At 33.6% G+C, this 11,007-nt stretch overlaps 1 protein-coding gene across 2 annotated transcripts; it reads right to left on the reverse strand.

Annotated features, from left to right (window-relative positions):
• Positions 1–2,406: 2,406 nt before the first annotated feature.
• LOC117922841 (remorin 4.1) lies at positions 2,407–5,848 on the reverse strand. Of its 2 annotated transcripts, none has more exons than XM_034841027.1 (6): positions 5,753–5,848; positions 5,069–5,228; positions 4,272–4,934; positions 3,338–3,779; positions 3,148–3,229; positions 2,407–2,845 (listed from the first exon to the last, which is right to left on the reverse strand). In XM_034841027.1, exons 1-6 carry the CDS (start codon positions 5,780–5,782, stop codon positions 2,642–2,644), a joined length of 1,581 nt encoding a protein of 526 aa, XP_034696918.1. In that variant the 5' UTR covers positions 5,783–5,848; the 3' UTR covers positions 2,407–2,641. The 2 variants fall into 2 exon arrangements, with proteins under 2 accessions (XP_034696918.1, XP_034696919.1); XM_034841028.1 differs by lacking the exon at positions 5,753–5,848 and adding an exon at positions 5,332–5,418.
• Positions 5,849–11,007: the final 5,159 nt, after the last annotated feature.

An 11,007-nucleotide genomic window follows, 5' to 3' on the forward strand; every position in this document is an offset into this window, starting at 1 on the left:
TTTGTATTAATCCATAAATAGATTTATGTAACTTGTATATTAGATGCTTCTGACCCTTTGCCATGAAATTGTCTAAGTACATCATATAGATACTCTCATCAAGATAGTCATTCAAGAATGTTATCTTAATACCCATTTTCCATAACTCATAATTTCAACTAGTGGCTTGTCAAATTCAAAATAAGTTGTAACCCTTCAAGGTTTGCAAATTTTGGCACTTTTCTAATTCCAAGTGGACCCTAAATGTTTGAAAATTATAATTTTATAATTTTCTAGTAACATTTACGTAATGTTTGGGGATAAGTGGCCAATAGAAACATGTCTTGTGTTAAGTTTTTTACCTTGACTATAAAAACTCAATTCTTAAGGTTTTTAGATTTTTTTATTTTTATTTTTTGGAGATAGGAAGACATTGGGATTTCTCAATTGGTTATTCTTCACATTATTATTAATTGGAACATTGTTTTTTTATTCATTTTAATTCACAAATGGATCTTTTACCTTCTTTTATAGATTGTGTATGTTATAACATACCCATAAGAGGATACAAGGTTATTTTGGAGTGTGAAACATAAAAACCTAGTGTTAGAGCATAGAAAAATAATAAGTATTGAATTAAAAGTGGAATAAATAAAAGGTTGAAGCATAATAAATGAAAATAGAGATACTCTTTAATATTAGTTTCAACTAGGAGATGATGTAATAGTCTATTACTAGATACTAGTGATTCTTGCTAAATCTTGATCACTGGTTATCTTGATTCTTGCTATTATTAATTGATTACTGGTCAATTAAGGTGAATTTGCATATAGTAGTATAAACCTAAAGACTTAGACCAAAAGTCAGATTTCAAATCCATTCATCTAGATGGTAATTCAAGTATTGAATAAAACCCGATTGATCTCAATTGACCATAAATTCTAAATATCTTAAGATCAATCTAACCTAATACCTTTGTTTCACACGAGGCCTTATACACGAAGTTGGAATGTGGACCCCCAATTTTGAGTTAAATTGAAATAAAAACTAATAATCATTTTATTAGTTAATTAACTTCGCTTCATTAACTCTACATTCATTTTAATTTTTAATTCTTTTATATTTAGGAAATGGAATAATAAGCAATCACATTTGCTTAATTTTGATAAGTACTATAGGTCAATCAAAGAGAGTGATAACCTGAAATACTACAAAGTAGTGATAACTTTATCTTTGATTTTTTCTTTGTTAGGGTTATCACATATTTAGACTTTAGTATTTTAATTAAAACAGAGAATTATAGTCATTTATTCCCACCTATTAACATAGATCTCTAGAATTTGATGTATTCGATTTTGGGAGAGTGATTTTTTTTTTCTAAATATATTTTGGTACTTAACTTTTCGTATTTTGATTCATACTTTCTAATGCTCTTTGGATGTTTGTTTGTTCATACATACGTATATACATACATATACATATACAACATACATCTATATATATATATATATATATACTTTGTCATTTTTTATGACAAAAAAGAAGAATAACATCATCTATATTTGGTGATATTTAGTTATTCACATGTTTTATTTACATTTTTACCACACATTGCTTTTCATAGGTTTGGTATTTGAGTGTGTAGATAATAGGTTTGTTGATGAAAGTATTGCAGTGCATGATGGTTAATGTTACTTTAGATTAAGATTTAGCAAGGTTATTTTTTGAGAGGCAGGAGGCCTTGTTGTAATCTTTGTTTTGTCATAAAATTGTCAAAATGGGAGATTTTTTACTTGTTAGATTATATTGGCAATTTTGTTCCATTATCGCACCAAATCCACACATCATACCTTTTAAGGGTTTTATCAATAATTATTAATTTCAAACATTGCTACTCTCCTTTGATTATTAAGCTTGTTTTCCTCATTTTTGTTGGATTTTTTTTTTTGGCAATTTTAAAATTTCTAAACCTACTATGAATATCCATGTGAGGTTTTCATATAAAAGCTAAATTTCTAAACTACAAAAAATGACATAAGAATTGATAATAATCTCTTTTCACTAGTATTTTAACCCTCCAATCTTTCAAGAGCATTCTTAAAAGTCCATTTAGTGGAAAGGCAAGGTGCATCGTTAGACTCGATAGGAGGTAGGGATATCCGCTCCACAAAAGAGCACAAGGTACTGTGTCAAGAACTTGAAAAAACTTATGTAGATGCTAGACTAGCATAAGACCTTTGGAGTAAGCACATCGAATCGAATCAAGTAAAAATGTCTAAATTTCTTTCATATTTAGGGAATTTATTTGCCCTTGTGTGCACATGATTTTTGTATTTGCAAAAGTTTCTCAAAGACTTTGTGAGTGATTTTCTTGTTGATTGATTAAATTATTGATATAAAAAAATTGAAAATTGTTACAAACTCATATTTCCTTCATAATGGAGGAGATTTGTGATTTTATCTGTCAACTCTTTTAGTTAAGTTCATCTTAGGTGCATCAATCGCACAGATCACTTCATGTAACAACTTACACACTGAAGTTGCTCGATAAATACAGGATTGAATAATGTAACAGCACACCTCCCATGAAACAAAGAAATCCAAAGCAGAGTGTGATGGTATGGAGAAGAAATTCCTTTTTGTGCATTATTTTCCAATTTCATCACAACCAACCACAACATACAAATTGGGATGTTGGAATCCGACCTGTTTGGCGAATATATTCTGCTTGAGCTGAAGTTTTTTCTGCCTCCCGATTTCTATTGGCTTCAGCAGCAGCCCTTTTTTCTTCCGACCTTTGCCTTGCCATGGCAATCTTCTTCACCATCTTTGCTTGAGCATGAGCCCTCATTTGTTCAACTTGGGCCTGAAAGATGTTGCATGTTACATTATCGTCAAGTAAAAGAAGATTGACCAAATTGAATGTAATGCCTGGTTTTTGTTCAGTAAACCAGCTCGAATCTCAAATACACTCGATCAAGCATGAAGATTTTGTGTTTGTAGGGTGGATAAATTAAGTAAACTCATCATCACTACTGAATGCTTCGATATTTATTAGATACTCTTTCTCTTTGGGGTTCGAAAGACATCCCAAGTTAACAATTTAAACCAGTCCATTACAACAAGACTCCACTCTCATGTTTCAAGCGCAATGATGAAGTACAATACCTCTATTCTTCGCATCTCTGCTTCCAGCTTTGCCTTTTGCTGACTTTCCCAAGCTTGGATTTTGATCTCTTCACGCTTATATCTGAGATTATTAGTAACCCTTTGTTAGAATCTTCATGAAGACAGGAAAAAAAAACTCCTTTAATCTACACAAGGGAACTGGTTTAGAGTGTGGTTTAGGAGAACAAACCTCGCAGCATGTTTAGATTTTTCAGCTTCCTCCCATGCAGCTGCCCTTCTTTCATATTCAATCCGTTCATGGTCTTCCAGATCATGGGTTTCACCTGATTGAGCACTTTTCTCCTTCTCATCTTTACTTGCCCAGGCAGCAATATTCATTTTCCCAAGTTGGACACCAAGAGCTACAATCTCTTTCCTTGTCTTGAGCTTCAATTCTTCTTCTGACAGTTCTCTGTTTCGGTAGTCCCGTGATTCATCATCGGTCATGTGCTCTGCAGGTGTAGGCGCCGGTGCACCAGCTCTTCGCGGAGTAGATGGTAGTGAAGAAGTTGGACTGCGGAGCGGGGTTGTTGCTCCAACAGGGGTAGCAGTCCTTGAAGGGTCTTGACTTGGAATAGGGGTCATTTCTGTTCCCATGTCTCTCATTGAAACCGCTCTTATGGCAGAAAAACCTGCATTATTTAATCACCAATTCATCAAGTTCAGGACATAGATAAAAAGAAATTCAAGGAAAATCTAATTGATCAAGGCATCTATACTAAAGCACAGAAGATAGAATAGCACATTGAAACTCTTAGAAAAGATATTGAAAAAAACAATTTTAGATTCTATTTTAATTCAAAATCAATATGTAACATATCTAGAAATTTACAGGTTAAATAAATGAAGGGGCCAAAAAACCAGGATCCATTATTTGGTTCCACGATCCTTTGCATTTTGTGAAGCAGATCCGGGTAGAAAAGCTTCTTTCCCTTCCACCCTCCTGATGAGTGTTAATAATTAACAATTCCATAAATCCGTGAATGGGCAAGTATGGAGTGATATGAACTATACTTAGTTCATAAATGTGGTAAAAGAATGAATTCCTTCTGCTATAAACAACTGAATAGTCTTTTGATGATCAACAAACAATCAAGAGAAGCACAATGAGGATACAACTTTACCTGTTGTGTCTTCTGGTGGGCCTTTTAAACAAGACAACTCCCTGGGATCGACTTCCTTTAAATCCTTAGTTTGACACAAATCAATTAATGCATTGCCTCCATTTGCTTGAGCTGAAATGGGGTGAGCCCCATTAGGGACAAAAGAGAACTTCTCCAACCCCATTTGTGCTGCAGGTTGGCAGAAGTCGACCCGCTTAACCGATAACTTGTGATCGGTGCTCGCTGACTCAGGAGCAACCCTCACCATATTTGCCCCAGCCAATCGATTTGCTTGACTCTGTAACACATTCTTTTTAGTATAATTAGCTTGTGCATTTTGCCTATTCATTATCCATTTCTCTGCATCATTCCACTTAGATGGCATAGGCCTCGACAGCGATCTTGACACGGAATTGTGAAGCGATCTCTCTTTATGAAACTCAAAGCTAGAGGAACTAGCATTACTGTCATAGTCAAGATTTTCCTCTTCTAGAGATCTCACTGGGTGAATTGTACTTGAATTACCAGTATCACACTTTGAGTATTGCTGAGTTTTAACCCGACCCACACTGCCGTTTTCCCTTGGCAAGCTCTCCTTTGGCTGGCAAGAGATTTGATCACCTTGAGCCAAATCCGGCATCACGTTTCCAGGTAATTTTACTGATGAAACTTCTAAGCTTGAAGCTGCAACAAAGGGCATGCGTCATAAAGCAGTTTAGGGCATAAAAAACCAGCTACTAGTCAATAAGTGACAACAATAAACAGCTTGTATTGATGTGGGAAAGCTATAAAAATGAAGATGCAGGGGAGTCACAGACCTTCGTCTTCAAGGGCTAATAAGCTGTTCTTCACAAACTCTGAATCCTCAAGCTTGGAAGGGGATGTTCTTGAAGAGTTACTATTCGATCCATCCTTTTTCCTCTGGTGGTGAGGTCCCATAAGCTTCATCCTCAATTTACTTGGAGAAATTATACCGGTCTGCATGAAAGAGAAGAAACAAAAAAAATCAAGATTTGACCTCAGAACTATAATCTACTTAAAAAAAGTTTCAAAGAAAACAAAAAGAATTAAAATCACAACCCAGCTAGAAGATTTCCCCCCAAAAAGTTTTTAACTTTTTAGTGGAATTTGAGAAGAAAAATCTCTGATTGAAACCAAACCCAACAATCTGCAAAGCCCCATTGGAAATTTCAATGAATAACCAAACGGGTATTCACATTTTTATTTTAAAAAAACAGGGAGGGAAAGAGGAAATGAAAATCAATCTTTTTAGAACTCAATATCAAACCAAAAGCCTAAAACCAAGTATGATTGGAAACAGAAACAAATTATTGTTCAAGCTCACATTCACAGACCCATTTCAGAAAACAGAAAAGTAGAACAAAAATCTGCAGAACCCATATGCAGAAAAGAGGAAGCACAAGATCAACAGGTCCATCAACATAGAAAAACAAGAAAAAACAACATATGGGTGTCTCACTGTGGTGCAAATGTGAGCATACCTGAACTTTGTGTATCCTCTCGTACTCCATTAGAGCACTCTCTCTCTCTGGAGACTCTCTTTCTCTCTCTAGAATGCAGCAATTGCAGAATATGGAAAAATCTGAGACTGGGTTGGTGTATTTTGTAGCCGACAGGAGCTAAGCTGGATCGTGATCCACACTTTGTGTTCCCCTGCACTGCCCCACTCATTTACCGCCATGTCATCTTCTCAGTCAAACCCCATGGGTCCTATATGACGTGGCGAGATCTGGGTGGGTCACTGCACCTCCCAGTACTGCAGCATCAGGTCGGCAATCTCTCCCCCACCGAGGAATTCCCGATTTTAAACCGATCTCCTCCCTGCATAATCTGCTTTTGCTTTGTTTTTTGGGTGTTTTTGTTTTTGTTTCTGTTTCCATTCAACTCAAATAAATCAAAACAAAAATTGAAATCACTTGTACCCGACTGCTGAACAGTGGCATGATGAAAAGTGGAATTTCAATTTGCCATGCAAAGGATGTGTGTAAAAGGTAAATGGGTCATTATCTATCCATCAATCACTCAATCAATCAATCAAAAAACACCCCACCCTTAAGAAATCTGTACAAATGGAAAGCAAATCACACGGTCGATCAGTATGAACTCATGTTTTTGCTTTAAGAATCCAAAAATTTGCTTTAATCACCAGTGATAATGAGACCTTAATATTTTACAAACTGCCCTTTTAGTACCAGTGGTCCCTGCCACAACCCAGACCCCAAATGATGATTTTTTTTTTTGTTTCTTCTTCTGGGGTTTTGAGTTTTTGCTTTCAAACCAATGCAATTTGACCAGTGCAGTACCCCCATCAACTGTTTCACAATTATTTTTCAGTAATTTACTTATTTTTCTGATTTTGAGTTGTAATAATGTTGACTGATTCAACTTAAGTCATTACAGAGAGTGAATCAAATGGGCTATACTGCTATACTTTGAGAGAAATTATGATTAAATGACCATGATAATGAGAAAAAAGTTTGGTAACTTTATTCTGATTTGGGTATTCCACTTTATGACCTCCTTTATCTTTTGGGTCTCCCAAATTACCTACAATGTCTCATTCAATTTATGAATGAGAGTCCATGGGTGAATGTGGGTGTGACATTTGAAACCATCCATGAATTTATGAATACTAAGCATTCAACCTAAATTGAAGTTGAGTTGAATGGTCGAAGTTTGAAGATGGTTTGGGGAGGGGATGAAGTTGGGTTGAAAGCCTCTGAAATTAAAGGGAACTGGACCCAAGAGAATTGAGTTTTTCTTCTAGTTTAAAGTCAACAATGGGCGTTTTCTTGGGGGTGGGGGGAGGGGGAGAATGATTCATATGAGCCTGCGTCTTTTGAACATGACCTTTTATGACTTTAATGTTTTAAAAAGCCTATACTTCACCCCTCCTGACATTAAATTTCACATTCTTCCTCAGTGTTAAATAAATAATATTCTTTTATTTTTAAAAATAAAAAATATGATTTTTTTCTAAATAACATCTTTTAATTACTTTTAATTATTTTTGCTTATTTTTTAAGTACGATTTTTAAAAAATAATTATATCAATATGAAAATAATTAAAAACAAAACATTATATATAAAGATTACATTTAAAAACATAAAAAACTTATTAAAAATATTTCAGTCCCCAATCAAACTTGATTTATAGTGTATTTTTTTTAAAATAGAAAAATGTGTTTAATATACTCGTAAGAAAAAAGAAATCATAAAATAAAAATATAAATTTTAAACATTTATCTAAAAATAATTAATATTTTATATATATATTTTTTGGATCAAAATACCACATTTGATCATTCAACATCAAATACTACCTTTGATATTTTTAAGTATTATATTTGATTATGTAAAAGTACTATTTTCATGCATGATATTTGAATTATTTTTATATAACGGCATGAAAATTTGAATTATTTATTTATTTATTCCATACCACCTATTCATGATTTTGATTTTGATTTTATCTTTTCATTTGATAATTGATGGTAGGTGAAGTCCGCATGTTTGAATTTTATCTATACTTTAAAAAAGGAAGCTACTATACCTCCTAACTCAAGCCTCTCTTTACTCATTAAGCTCAAACTTGAAGTTACTTTCCATCCAAACAAACCCTTACAAACCAAAACTACAAGTGAAGGAAGTAGTGATATGACAAACCCTTACAGAGATGGCAGTGGGTAGTTGGAGTTTTACAAAGGTTGCCTCTCCATCGACTCATCAAAAGATTTTCTATTGAAATAATGTCTCTGCAATTGGACTTTCCCTTTCCTTTTACGTGTAACCTAAGTTAATTGATTGCCCTCCTCCCATCTTCCTTTTCTTCTTCCCTTTTTTTTTCTTTTTTTGGGCTTTCCTCTTAAAATGAGAAAATCAATTATTATTATTATTATTTATTTTATTTAAAAAATTATTATTATTATATATTTTACAAAGTCAAGATAAAGGAAGATTCACTATTGGATCCTTGACCAATCACAATCATTTTCCTACTTGTACTAGAAAAAATTTCTTTAATATTTTGGACCCCAAAATTACTTGCGATAATCGCGGCATTGCCTTGGTAATTTTCACCTAACCCACTTACCAAAATTCAAAAAGGAAAGAGTATATGTAAATAAATAAGGAGTTTGAATTCCTCGCAGAGTTTTTAGCGATTATTTAAAAGAGATGGGATGGAGATGATGGAAGTGAGTCCTGGAAAGAGTCAAAGATACTTTGGAAAACACATGAACCAATGCCCTCCTTTCTGTGAATCAATGAATGAATAGTCGTGTATTAGTATAATGTCAGTAGAGGTTCAGAATTCTATAATGTGACCTCTGCCCTTCGTTTTTAGGGCTACACGCCCCTACCATTTTAGGCCTTAACTCCTGCTACTGCCTAATGCTCACAGAGACTCGTACCGGCCATTTTATCCTTATTTTATTAATATTTCAATCATAAGCATATCATTTTTCCTGTGAACCAAAATCTCTTTCTTTTACCCATATTTTCATTTGGGGTAGGTTTTTTTTGGCTTTTTCCCCAGGTTAAAAGGTCACGATTTTTAGAATGCAAAATTTTATTAAATAAATTAAATTTTATATTTTTAATAAAAATAATATTTTTTTCTTTCATATTAAAATTTTAAAATATAAAATTTTATTTAATTTTTTAGAGGGGAAATTGTATAAATTTACAAACTCAAAAAAATTATTTTCACGGGTTGGGAAAATAATTCATATTTTATGCATTTACTATTCTCATGTGAGTTGGATGAGTACCAATCACAATCCATATACAAATTTAAGGGTATTTACGGGTATTGTGTTGTAATATATGAAATGAGAGTTATTTTATTTGAAAATGTACTTTTATGAAAATAATTTTTTTGATTTTCAAAGAATTTTCAATTTTTTTTTTTTAATTCATAACCCTATATGATGGAGGCATACCCATAAAATGACAATCTCAACCCAAATGGCTGAAGGGCTCCAAACCCAAGAGTATGCGCCTCTCCCCTCCATTAACCAATAATTAACAATATCCATTTAACTAAATTAATGTCCAAAGCCCTAGACAAAAAGTTAAAGGCCTCATCTTTCATGGGGTACCCTACACTTATGCCCCATATGCCTAATTATTAAAATTGTGGCCCTTCCCAAAAGAATTCGAGGCAAGGCCCCAAGGGCATGTGTCCGAGACATTCTATTATTATACAAAAATAAAACATAATATATTATCAATAATCAAGTATTATTAACGTGGGACCATGAAATTAAGGGGCAGTGAGGCATACTCACATGGAGGGTTGCCCTTGTCATTGGGCCCATGTCCTGTGGTGTGAAGGGCATGATATGAATGTCCTTTGGTCAGGGTTTGACCACTTAGCCACCTCTCTTCTCTCTTTATTGCTTTCAAACAAATAAATATTTATATATATGTATGTGCGTATAGGGAATGGGTTGACTGGCGTAAATCTTTGACCATGGTTTCCACGTGTCATGCCAAGACGGCACCGCCTATCCTCCCTCCCTGTCTTTAAGTGAGATTTGGTTGTTTTTGCTCAAGCCGACCGGCCCTAAGAATAAATGTTTAAATATTATTTTTCACATTTTAGGTCTAAAATGAGTTGCATTTGGTATTTGGTATGAACTAAATCCTACATTAAAATATTTCCACGTTTTTACCAAAAAAAATTTAAAACATTAAATATATTATAAAAACTTTATGAACATAAATCAAAAAATTATAAATTATTTCAAAATCGATTTATATCGAGAATGTAATATTATATATTATATAAAAGATGACTGTGATATTTTATATTCGATGTTTAATCGAGACATACTTAGCCATTGTGTTTTTTTTGTAGTGCATATATAATTTTTTTTTTTTTAAATAAATATTTCAAGCCATCATCCTAGAAAAAAAAAAAAGGAAAGTGGGAGTGATGTTGAGTCAAAGTGGAGAAGCCACTACCAACGATAAATTGCAGGCTTTAAAAATGATTGAGGTGCTGAAAGATAGAAATGGGGGAGAAGGAGTAGTAGTACAGCTGGTACATGAAGAGAAAGAAGAAAAGAAGTGTTAGGTGTGGAGGTTTTCATACAGATGTCTCTTTTCTTCCTCTAAATTTGTCATCACTCTCCCAAGTCATTTTCTGCGATTTCCTCCCCCACCGACCACCCACTTCCCCTCTTCATTTCTCTCCCATTTTTCCATTTCCCTCACTCCTCCCAATTCCCATCTTATATTTGTTTGGGAATTTTTGGGAGGACCAATTTTCCCACTCTTGATGTGACCCTTCAATTTTTTCTCTTGAGTTTTGCTACAGTTTTGCCTAATTTCTTATGTTTCTCAAATAATATTTAGAATCAATCATGAAGAGAGAGATTAAAAGAAGACCAAGAAAATTAATTGAACTTTTTAGAAAAAGTTTTAATACTTTCTTCTAACTTTTTATTTTTTTGTGAATAAATACAATTTCATTCTAGTCCATATTTTCTGTCCATTTTATTCAATAAAACAATTATTCATTCTTTCTAACAAATGGATCAAACTATATTTAAGAACCATCCAAATTTTCCTTGGAAACAAACAAATGGTGACACCATGTGTAAAGACTTTTGGGCTGGTGGAATGAATGTGAAAGAGGACCTTAACCTTAAAAGAGTGGAGAGAATATCAAGTTGGTGATATGCTTCTTCAAAACATGAGGCTTGACTGGAATGGATCATGGAGAGAG

The sequence above is a fragment of the Vitis riparia genome, chromosome 10, assembly GCF_004353265.1.
Source record: "Vitis riparia cultivar Riparia Gloire de Montpellier isolate 1030 chromosome 10, EGFV_Vit.rip_1.0, whole genome shotgun sequence".
Lineage (NCBI taxonomy): Eukaryota > Viridiplantae > Streptophyta > Magnoliopsida > Vitales > Vitaceae > Vitis > Vitis riparia.